This window comes from Harpia harpyja, chromosome 9 (assembly GCF_026419915.1).
Source record: "Harpia harpyja isolate bHarHar1 chromosome 9, bHarHar1 primary haplotype, whole genome shotgun sequence".
Taxonomy (NCBI): domain Eukaryota; kingdom Metazoa; phylum Chordata; class Aves; order Accipitriformes; family Accipitridae; genus Harpia; species Harpia harpyja.
In genome coordinates this window covers 20,438,082-20,450,635 of record NC_068948.1, presented here as the reverse complement: position 1 = coordinate 20,450,635, position 12,554 = coordinate 20,438,082, and the positions used below count along the sequence as shown (strand labels likewise).

Below are 12,554 nucleotides of genomic sequence, written 5' to 3'. Positions count from 1 at the left end.
CTTTATGTATGTTTAGGCTCATTGTTGCTGGCTTTCAGTTGAGCCCCAAACTCTTACCATATTGCTTCAAAATCACCACTCTTCTAGGGGGACTATTAAATGTCCCTCATTTCATATGTCACAACTGAGCATGGTTGTTTACCACTGCATCGCAAATAGGGAGTTTCTTCCCACTCTGCATTTGGGTCTGCATTTTAAATAAATGACAATGCGTTTGCATTCTTTTTATTTATTTGAACACTATGATTTAAGAGCCTAAATGCAAGTTTTTCCCTTTATTTCTGCAAGTAGCACTGCAATCATAACTTACAAAAATGTTTAAAATACAAAATGTACATGAAATTACAATACAAGGCTCTGTAAACATCTAGAACTTAATCTTTATTGTCCCACATTTTTAAATATAAAACTTCAATTTGAACGATTTCCAAACCTCAAGGAAAGACATCCATTATGAGTATCAAAAATAGAATTTCAAAGCTTTGTTTGTATCAGAACAAAACTGTCATGTTATTTTCATTCTTTGGTTTAAAAAGGATGGCAGTTTCCCTGATAACATGGAAGTTTTACTATAGAAATTCGGCTTGCTAGTTCATGGTAATTTCAGAAATCACCACCCCCCCACCCCCCCCCCCCCAGATTAATATACTACTCCTTAATCTTTTGTTTTTAACATTGATCTTTGACCCTCCTTATAGAAAAGCTACCTCATCATTAAGGCTTGCCTTCAGGATAATCTTGGTTATTAAGAAGTTTTGGAAAAGTACTCAGGGAGAAGAAAGGAATTAAGGGCAAGGAAGTGGATGCCAACAAAATGTCAACAGTTGCCGGCTTCTTTTGTTTAATTAAATTTGCATAGTCCAATAGAGATTGTGTGCTTTTTATATCACTAAAATTATACAAGATTAACAGTCTTTACCTACGTTATCACACAAGCTAAAATAAAATTAAGACCCTTGTATTGAAGCTTTTACAAGGCAAATACAAAACTGCTTTAGTATCCAAAGCTATATATATATTTTTTTTTTAATTTGATTTTTAAATAGGAAAGCATCTCTAGGTCTACAGGCATCAAGGTATTTAAAGGCATCAGGAAATTTAGTGCATAGCAACTCCGGATTGTTTGGGCTCCTATATTTTAGGTACAGTGTGAATTCCAGCTACTTGGAGAACTTGCAAGGAGAGTCTGTACCAGTAGGATAAAGGAGCATAAATCCCATACAGTATGAAAAGCTTTTAAGTTAGAATTGTCCTACAAACAATGGTTTAATGCAAAAGACCCAATACATGAATGAAACCTGGAACATGCCTTGCCACCAGCACACAGTCTGAAGACAATTACGTAGTTTACAGTGTTGTGTGGTTTCTTTTTTTTTTTTTTAAGGTGTTAAAAACATAAGTAGATGTATTTCTGAGCATGTGAATCCTTTTCTAGTATCTTTAATGTAAATGAGTAGAGGACAGAGTAAAGCACCATCGCTGAGGGACAATTACAATATCACACTTTTCAGATTACAGCCCTGCCAATTTTTTTTCTGCAAATTTAAAGATTTGCACCATTGAACAACACATTCACGATGCTTAAGGATGCTTAAGATTCCCAGCACGCACGTAGTGGCCTTGCATTAAGTTGTTTGAAATAACTACAAAATATCAAGATAGTAGCCTTAGGCTGCACTCTTAAAAGGAAGGACATGATAAAGTTATAATTTCACCTGCTTAATGTATGGTCGTTTTAAAAGTTCATGATTCAGCTATCACAAAGGTGCGATTATAGCTACTTTAGTGATATTGCTTGGGCGCTGACTTGAATTTAGGTGTAATGTTTTGCCTGCAAAAGGCTCAATGGAAAGTTTTCCCCATGACTGTCTGCCAAAATGCAACATCAGTAGAATCTGTGTTTACTCTTACAGGTATTATAATTCAGTAATGGTATCCACTTTAAGACTGTTTTACTTAATTTTAAGAGTCTATAGTAGTTTTCTACAGAAAGAGGCATGTGTTTTGTATGTGTTAAACCACTAAAATGTCCACGATTGTCTGAACTAGTTTCAGTGCAAATAACACTTTCTACATTTCAAAATTTTTGTATGTATTCGCTCTTGATTTTCATTAGAGCATCATCGCTCACCCAAATGAGGAACTAAAACTAGCATCTTGAATGTTTTGAGGTTCAGTGTATTTCTGATCGATCTTTGCTGTGATTGTTGTACCCTGTATGTTCCATATCAGAAAGCTTTGTAAACGACAGTGTCTTCTGGGGGAGGGAAATGTGTGTGGCCTAAGCAGGCAGTTTCAGATCCTCTCCTAGGTTTCTAATCATAGAGGCCTGAGATTTTTTAATAACTATGTAAACAGATTGTTTCAAAGGTATCGGATTATGTGGGTAAGGGAAATGCATCCTTTGAGCACAGCACACAGTTTACTGCTGCTATGAATCTTGTGTATTTCTTTGGTAGCTTCTGCTTCACACATTTACAATTAAACACGGGCAAATTATACTACCTAATCACTAATTCACAGTAAATGACTTTTCAGCAAACTGATGTTTATAAACAGCTTAAATTTAAGGAACTGTAATTGTCATCTCCTTAGGGCTTCCAAGTGGCATGGTCAGGCATACAGCATATAAAAGATACAGATGTGATCAAATGATTTATTGCATGGAAAACTTGAATGCCACTGAATTGGTGATTTCAAAACCATATTCTGCAGGGACAACAGGAACACTTAGATCCTCAGCAAATATTAAAATTTCTCCTGTATCTAACATGGCTTTGATGTTGCTGTTTTTTAAAATCCTGCTGCTCAAATTTGATTACAAATGTAACTTTCTAAGAAAAAGCTATTTCAAGAAGGAGCCTGTGCTAATAAAGAACAGGAAGATTATCCACAAAGTTATAAAAGTTAAATTTTGGAATGTTATTTCTATCCCAACACTTTCATGATGGAATGGTCTTTTTGCAGCCTATCAAGTAACATTTTCAGTTTATAAACAAGTGCAGATCTACATTTGGCTTTGCTTCCTATGAATCTAAGAAAGAAAACACTACGGTATTTGTATACACAATGGCTTCCATGGCATTGGCTTCAGATGACAGGTATGATTCGCCACTGGAAGATTGTATTAAAAAAAATTTAAACAACAGAAGCTTTAAAGGCTTTCCAAAATGACCAAAAGGTGTTACAAATCATCCGCTACAAACTATACTATCTCTAAGGGAAAGCAGCACACTGAAGATGTGTATTAAATCTTTTTCCACATTCAGTACTGTAAATATTATAGGAGCAAACTAACATCTCCACACATCTGAAGCACTTACAATATAAAAGTATTCTATTTAAATGCAAAAAGCAAAGCTTGTTTGTAACTTTAAAACGGTTAAAATATCTGGTGTAGATTCTATGTGTCCGTTTTAAAAAGTCTTTACAGCATCTGAGGAACTATAATTAAAATGCTCTGTCTCTACATCAAAAATGTAACCCACTAAAAGGGCTTTGCAAGGATCCACTGTTCCAGTTCATAAAGGCCACAGAGTTGGAAGCACAGTAAGTCTAAAGAGGAAGAGGATGAAGAAATATTCAGAGAAACTGTTATATTTTCATGGATGTTTAGCTGTAAGCTTATCCGTTACTGGATTCCATCAGATATTCTTGTCTCCAGAGATCCAGGACATGTACGTGCAGACTGGCTGGCCATTGTTGTTCCATGTGACACTGAGATCTGTGACATATCTCTTCCTATGATCTCATTCACTAAAAAAAAAAAAAAAAAAATAAAATATTAAAAAGTGACTGTTTTTATGCTTTCCAAAAGGCAAAACTCATCAGTGTATCCCTTTTCAGTGCTAAGCCTTGATGCAGTTAAGTAATAGAGGATGAATGAGGAACCTAACTTCAGTAACAGTTGGGCAATGGGGGAGGGGAAAAGTCCTGGTTTCTCTTAGTATTAACACTTTGTACTTACCATAATCCATGTTGGAGAATCCCTAAAACACTTGAAGAAAATAAGCACATACATGTTCATGATAACCAGGTAACTGAAAGGCACGGCATAGGTCAGTTTAGTACAGATTTCCCCACAGAACTCTCTTCTGTTCAAAAGTGTTACAGGCACAAATAACAAATAACTCTAGTAATTCCTGGTTCTTTCAAGCTACTTACAGAACTTCCTCAGAACTTGGATTTGGGTTAATAAAATATTCTTTTTAATATTATATACCTATTTAATTGGCCAGTTTTCTGAATACTTGCATTTCTGAAAGTACAGTAATAAAATCTTGCTTAGTTATCAGTCAACTTTTCTATAGTGAAGAATTAAGATTAACTAATATGCAGGTCATGTCAGTTTGTAAGTCTGTGTGTGTGTCAAATTCAGCAAAGATTAGTCAACTATTACTCTTTACAAGTGAGGGACACCACCATGAATATGACAAAGTAGCACTTAAGTTATCAACAAATGACAATTTTGGAGTGTTACTCTAAAGCCTAGATAATTGACTGCAGTACAATTGAATTTGGAAGATGACAAAAATAATTATTTTAATGCATAAGCGTAAATGCAGTGCTATAAATGTCCATTTTACAAAATGGGCAATGGTAAGTTTAACTAAGGAAACTGAATAATATTTTAAGTGGAGATGAAAAATATCACATTAAATAGTAACGACAAAGTTTAGATAAATATTAGATAATAACCAAAATATAAATCATTATTTAAGAGTTAGAAGAGGCAGTCAATCACGTTGTTTTCCATGATGGAGTGGCAGTAGGTATATAGTATCTCTTAGTCAGCAAGACTTTGAATATGCTGAATTATACTAACAGAAAAGCCTCTGACATGAGTTTGTTTGGACCTTCTATAAACAGGCATTTAATGGGATCCTTTTGTTGAGTAAGGGCCACTCCTAGTAAAAATAAGAACTTTTTGGTTTGCTAGTAAGCTGCTTCTATGGAAAATCTTAACAGATTTGGAAGCTAGGCTTTTGCTCTTTTGTTTTCCATTGGGTAACTTTACAGAACAACATTGATATACTTCACCACCCTTCTTAATGCTTCCTTAATTTTCCATAGCAGGATCTAGCTTCCTACTAACCATTCCTGTCTGGTAGAAGCATAACAAAATCAATCTACGGGTAGTGTACATTGCTCTTTACAGAGTGTTCCACAGTCTGAGCATTGCCTTTTGCTGCAGCAGTAGCATAAGTGGGTCTGGAAGAAAATGCAGTAACACTGTGAATGCTCTGAAGTATGTACAAAGTGTATAAAATCCGACTCTAAAAACAAGTTTTGTCCATATTCTTTTAGTTTACTTAGGAAAGCTTTAAAAATCACCTTATGTCATATACCTGTATGTAACAATGGAGGAGGTATTTGTTTTCTAAAAGTCAATCAATGCTAATGGTATGCTCTTGCATGAATGCAAGGACAGCATGTTAAAAATACACATTATTGCAGCCTTTAAGTTTTGATAGATGATATTCATCTGTACTGGTAACATCAGAACAAACTGGTCCGTGTTGTTGCAATGTTCCCACAGGCAAAGGTGTTTAACTGAACAGCACGTAGCCATGTGGTGTTAAATTTTCCTTAAATCACATTACACCTCAAATACAATAGCTGGTCATGTGGTGCTCTATTTGCCAAGTTCTGCATAATTCATTATGTAGAGTATTAAATTAAAGTTACAGCTTAGTTTGTGTGGTGTGTTGTTTTTTTTTTTAAATAATCATTGATTTGTTTACAAGAAGCTGTTTTATAGCTCAGTGCAATAGCTCTGCCATACTTCTCATTTTGCTGTTGGAGAACTTTTTTTGGCAACATTTTTAGCATGTGGCCAATACAGATTTATCTGGTTTATATGGATTTACATTAGAAACATCTACCATTTCTAAGGGAAATGCAGTACCTTGTCTTCTTCCCAACAGAAAATTCTAGTGGAGTAGTTCCACTTGCCACAGTGATTTTGTTAGGATTCCTAATTTTTAAACCCAACCAGTATTCAAGTGTGGTTTTGGGGGTGGTTGGTTTTTTGGTTTTTTTTTGTAATAAGAAGTATCTAAATTGGTGTTTTGTCAGAGTGCCATGCAGGCCTAAATAAAAGGCCAGAATCCTTTTTCTATTGTGTCTGGCAAAGGTGTTTTTTCACTTTTTCACAGACTGTAACCTCCTGGCTAACACATCTTCCTATTCTATACTTTCCAAGAGTGCTCATTTCAGCTGTCTGGAAAATCTGTGAGCAACAAATGGCTGGGGGAAGCCTGCAGACTCCGGAAGACTATACGTAGATTTAGATTATGTACAGATGATGGTAAAAATGCTTCAAAGAAAGCACAGCCTGCAGAAGCCAGCAGCTAAGATCGACGTGCTCTAACCTTTTGCAGTGCAATGGTCTGGCTGCCAGGTTCGAGACAATGGGGCAGGGCGGTATCAAGAGTCCTGTGGTAACAGGCTATTTGAGCAGGCATGGGCCTGCTGCCAGACTGGCTGTGCCCAATGTGTTTGTGAACGGTGCGAGGGATGAATGGGGACAGTGGGGAGTACCAATCTAGCATGCAGGCTAGCAGATGGAGGAATGGGCATTTAAACCAGGAAAGCAGCTTTTGTAGAGAAGGCTGGTCTTTTCAAGCCCAAAAACAGCATTATAAAGAAGCCATATTGAATATTTACCAAAATTAGGCAGCCTGAAAGTCCTTTGGAACAGCTCACTGAAGAGATGTACAACTCGGCTTCACAGCAGCAAATAATGAGATGCCTGTATGTGTCTAAACTGGGAAGCATTTGGCTTTATTTGAAGGACATCCTGTGTTTACCAGTATTATCATAATTAACTTGTCTTTCTGACAGTGGAGTGGTATAAATTCAAGAAGCTTAAAATGTAAATCATGTAGTCAGTAAGAAGAGTTAAAACCCTGCATGGAAATGCACAAGACTGAAGGTGAAATCATATGACGTTTTCCTTTTTGTATTAATTTGTGATGGAGAAAATCATATTAGTTTAAAGACTAAAATAGAAATCCAAAGGTTAGTATTTGAGTGCATGACACGTTACCTTCTTCCACACAGGGTCAATCACAGAACCTTTAGTGGTCTGTGATTAAAACTGAAAACTTAATCCATCAGCATAAACACAGGTTTTTCTATAAGGTTGTCTAGCAAAATCCAAGTTCTTAGGGGACAAATTGGGAGAGGAAGTCAATTTCAACAGTCCTGAGAAAAGACAGAGCTCAGGCTATACTGATGATGCTTTACAAACGAAAGAAAACTTCTTTTCTATACTTCCAGAAGAACACTTTATCCCTCCTTTCCTGTTTTTGACTATGGGGTGCATGGGCTATGCTGTCCTAGAAATATAGCTAGGAAGTTTTCATATGCCCTTTTGTTTAACCTTAAAAGCCATCCAGTTACCAACTAAATACTGGAAAACCAAGATGCATGGCTTTTTTAATATATGCACTTATTTTTTTATAAAATTTCCTTTCTTTCTTCAGCACAAGTTTCTAGGGGAAGGCTGCAGAGCTTGCTCAGGAGTCAGTAATACAGATCTCAAGTATGTTGTTAAGGTTCTCTGTGGTCTGTCTGCCAGGTTCATTTGTGTTGTCTCATTTGTACTTCTGTTGGCTCTCTTCAAAGAGGCAATATCATGAGACTTAAGATGGAGGCGAACAGTTATGTGAGTAGGACCTTGACTCTTTCAGTCTACTACCCTCTTCCCTGCTCCCCCCCCAGTTAAATCACTGCCTGTTTGGTATGTTTGGTGCCAGGTGTTCTGACTGCTAACCCCATACCCTGGACCTCTGCTGTCAGTAGATGAGGAACCAGAAATATTTTACATACTAAATAATTAGAGGTCTAGCTAATATTTAGTACTCATTTAGTACCTACTGATCACCTAAAATTGTTTTGGATGATCAGTGTCAATTGAGTGGATAACATCAAAAGTGTTATCAAATGTTTTATGTGCTAACAAATCCAGGTTGCTAATCTTGAAATAATGACTGGATCAGATCAAAAGAGGGAGGGGTAGCACATACTACACTGTATAGAAGTGTGTCAGATTCTTTCACTACAAAAGTGATAACTGCATTTTGAGAACTTGTTTGTCAAATATGGCATGGATCAAAATGCAATACAGCTTTGCTTTTTTGCCTTTTTTTTTTTTTTAAATTTGGCTGCAAAATGGAAGTTATTTTAACAACTTTCCTATGTCTATTTAATTGATCTCTTTGGCAGTTATCCCAGATTTCAGCTCTTACTTTATTTGCAATAGTTTCACATTTTTCTTCCTTGGTATTTATACATAGTATAAGCTGGCTGGTAAATTTATACTAAGAGTTAAAAATAGATTTTGCAGAACAAAATTTAACATGGTGGGGAGACAACCTTCTGCTACAGACAGATTAGATTGGACCTGTCAATACTGGCAATACTGTAGTATTGTACTGCAAAATTTTTTGTGGTTTTTGTTTTGTTCTTCCCCCTCTGTGCTGCATCAGAAAAGCATGAACATGATACACTGAAAAAGCACTGAAAGTCATCTGGAGGCTCAAGCCCCTGTAACCTTTCAAAAAAAAAATTTAAGCAGCATACTATTGTCAATACCAGTAGAACAGAGTAGAAGATAACTAGCTCTGACTTTCGGATCTGCTGTCAAGCTTGTAAAATAAGAGCAACCACTTATTTGGTTTTACTGGATTGTTCCCACTGTTTTGATTTCACATAGTGTTCTGTTTGCTTTTTTAAGTCCCTACTGACTGCACACATGAAAGACAGCTGAGCCACCAAGATTGACAGAAAACTGGGCCACAGCTCCTTGGAGGCCTCTTCCTGCCCCCCCCCCCCCCCCCCCCCCCCCCATTTTTAGGCTGAGGGCTTTGCCTCTTGGTCACTGAAGACTTGCACTGGGACAGTTGATAAAGTTATTGCTCCAGCTGTTTGCTGCATGAACAGCCAGACTGTTCATAAAGATCTCTTAAAACTGTTGCAAATTGCAATCCAGAGTTTTAAGATAAACTAAAGTTAGGTTGAACAGCTCTGCCATTTGTGTGGTGAGTAACACATACAGCTAGGGGTAGTAATCTTATCAGCTGTTCCAATAGAGATGCATCCTGTGAGCAGTACTGACCAACCTCTCAGGAGAAATTCTCACCTACAAAAAGTTATCCATGCTAGCCGGTTTGAACAGAACAAGTTCTTGTGTTATGAAGCATGTCAACATCATGAAAGCTGGTGCTTTTAATAGTAAGTTGCTGAGTGTTTTGGATAAATAAATTTACAAGTTTAGAGTAACAAGTTCTTAAAAGAGGAACTGGTGCTTTGATATGTTCTTAAGATCTATGCTTTTTTCCCCACTGGTTTGTTTAATCAATTCTACAATGTCACCTTTATTTATTCTCTCAGTGTGAGACCGATCCATAATTAGTCAGTCAACTTGTATACCTGTACCACCTTACTGAATATTTTATATTAGATTATTTTATATTAGATTAAAAACACATTTAGATGTAGCATGATCTCCAAGATAGGTGTTTGAAGTTCTAACGTTAGAAGTAAAGGCATTATCTTTTTAAATCAAATGCCAACCAAATACTAGCATGTTTCGAAATTGCTCTGTACTTAATTCCCCCTATCTCTGTGAATGCTAGGAGACAAGTATTTTGTACTGGAGCACAAAGGAAAATGTAAGCAATTCCTGAACCTAAAGGCATTTCTGGGAATAGTGCAAGTGACCTCTTTTCCCTTGCAGGAAGCTGGTGATCTATAATCAACATCTCTACTTTTTACAGGACAAAAGAATCTCTCTGACAGGCAGTTACCAAGCATTTTAGGTTTTTGTAGGTCAAAAACACTGCCTGAAAACCTCCATGGAGAACTACAAGCAAACCAGTTCAGATTACAAACCATTAGGTATGTAATGGGCAATAGTAGAGACCTAGGGAAAATACATGATGCTTCCCCAGGATGTTCCACCAGCCTCCAAAATGTGTTTGTCCTAGGGAATTCCTGAGCCAGAGACAGTATCTTCTGTGCTGAATGGTCCCATGTGGATTTTTTTCCCCAGGGTCTTTAAGATCTGTGCAAAATTCTGTCATCCGCAACATTCTGAGACAGTAAGTTCCAAAGCTTAACTACGTATAGCTGTAGCAATGCTTTTTATACGTGTTGAACTTGCTGCATGATTACTTGCTGGACACTTTTGTTATTTTCTCTCCCAAGAATTATTTTCCATTACCTTTTCTGTGCCATCCATTCACTTTATTATACTTAGCATATTCTCATTCATTTTTCTGGCTGGAGAGTCCTAGCTGATTCAGCGTAACTTCTGTTCCAAGTCTTTGGTCATGCTAGTTGTCCATAACCAAATCACCCCACAAAACAACATGTATGCATCTAATTCTTTTGTGACACCTGGGACAAGATGTGGGCACATAACAGATCTATATGGTACCATTTGTTCATTCTCTGCCGGTTTCCTAAATATTCCTAGCATTTATTCACCCTTTTAAGATCACTTTTAACACTACTGAGCAAGCTTTCATAGAATTGTCCATTTCAAATTCAAGACAGCTTTAAACGAGAATAGTTCGGAGAGCTTGTCGCTGTATGTATGGAATTAGGGGCAGGTTTTTTTCCTTCCTTTACCCTAATTTCCACTCCTTTAACTGATTTTCTTTAATCACAAGGTCTTCCTGTAGAGGTTTCTAGACAGTTTTTGTTCTTCACTACTCTAAAGAGCTGAGCAGCAGCCATGTCACATTTACCAACTTCCAGTCTGCTGGCACTGAATCAGATTTAAGCAAAAGGTTATACATTACAGTTAGTAGTTCAACTGTTGCTTACTCTTCCAGAGCTGTTGTCTGTCATGTCATCTAGTTGAGGTGAATTGTCACTGTCTGTTCATCTGTTCTGAAAACTTTTTACTGACACTTCAACTCGAGACAGGTCCTGCAACTTGTCCCTTTTTCAAAGGACTTTGGCATGAGAATCTCTTGTTCCTCAACTATGAACATCAATACAAAAAACTTTCTAAGTTAATTTATCTAATTTTAACTGAGTTCCTGATTTGCCACCTATTGGCCAGGTTCCACATTTAGCCTAATAATTTTCATGTTCTTTTCTGTTTTCTGCATTTGGAAGCAGCTTGTAGTCTCTCTCACTGCAGAATAGTTGTACACTTAATCTGAACTTTCATAAATAGTTTGCAGACTGCTTGCAACTATATTACCCTTTTGACCACCTATTTTTTCTTAAGTAAGTTTTATTGTTTTCCTATAGTTCCCCTTTTGAATTTTGTCACAGCCTGTAATGCTGAAACTGCTACAAAACAAAGAAAGATTTCTTTAATTTTTTTTTTTTTAAGCAGTTCCTGTACGCTCCTTTGGGCCAAATAAAGAGATGTTTCCCCTTGTGGGTTCTTCTCATGACTTAGTGCTCCATGAAGCAGTCATCACGCTTACCCATTCTATAAAGGATGACTCAAGTATTCCATTAGTGTATTTCCTGCCTTTGCAGATTGTCTGATCTGCAGCACACTATAGTTATGGTTGCTCTCCTGTTCAGCAGTATAATTTAGAAGCTATACTCTTCCTCATTTAAGCCTGAAAGTTAAAACTGTAAGCATTCTGTACTACTAGTTGATATAGTTAGCTTGTCTGGTTTGACACTAAGCATTCTTCAAGGTACAGAACCATTCTACTTACTTGCCTGTGTAAATGTATCTCTTGCATTAGTACCACACTGACTGTCTTTCTTACAGCAGATACCTAAAATAGCCATTATTTTATTTTTAAAAAATGCCATGTTTCTCAATTGCATTTCTCAGATGCTAGCATTTGTGTGTAAGCATGTTTCTCTCTGGGTCTGGTTTTCTGTTTATGTGCCCTTTTAAAAGGGACCTGTCAGCATATGTTTCATAATTCTAAGGCTTGCCAACCTGTGTGTCGCTCTTTAGTTACGATACTGGTAATCGGGGGTTATTTTATTATTAAACTGAGTTTTCATTTTTCAAGATCTCCTGCTCTTCAACACTTATTCTGTACCTACCAGATTGTGAATTGCACAGCACATAGTCTAGAACACAGAAATAATCTAAGCCATAACTGGTATTTTATGAATTGATTTGCTGTTTCAAGATACAGAAATGTCAACTTGGTGTACAGAGTCCTTTCCCTAGTTTTGCCATTCTGAATAGTAGCTACTTACCTTACTAATAACATTTTGATATGTAAGGAAAGCAGAACTAAGTTTTTTGAAAGATGGTAAAAGACCAATTTCATGATTTATTTTCCTTTCATGGGCAAACTTAAGATCAGTCTACACACTAAATGTGTGAGAGTTTTATTAAGGCTACACATGGAGCTTGGTTACTTCACTGTTAACAATCCCACATCTACTGAACACTTACAGCTATTCCCCTTTAAATATCTATGGGGAAAATAAAATGTGTTATATGTGTTTATATATATGTGTGTGTGTATTGGGGGGGACGACAGTATAGTTCTTTGGCATTTTAGGCATGTTTGTAATAAAGTTAAAAACACTTAAGAAAAAACACA

At 36.6% G+C, this 12,554-nt stretch overlaps 1 protein-coding gene across 3 annotated transcripts in view; it reads right to left on the bottom strand.

The window, feature by feature from the left end:
- Window positions 1-213: 213 nt before the first annotated feature.
- Window positions 214-12,554, bottom strand: part of NFATC3 (nuclear factor of activated T cells 3) — an 80,594-nt gene continuing 68,253 nt past the window's right edge. For all 3 annotated transcript variants that reach the window (XM_052795524.1, XM_052795525.1, XM_052795523.1), the window contains one exon: window positions 214-3,756. In XM_052795524.1, the coding sequence (XP_052651484.1) occupies window positions 3,632-3,756 (125 nt within the window). In that variant the 3' untranslated portion in view covers window positions 214-3,631. The remainder of the gene's footprint in view (window positions 3,757-12,554) is intronic.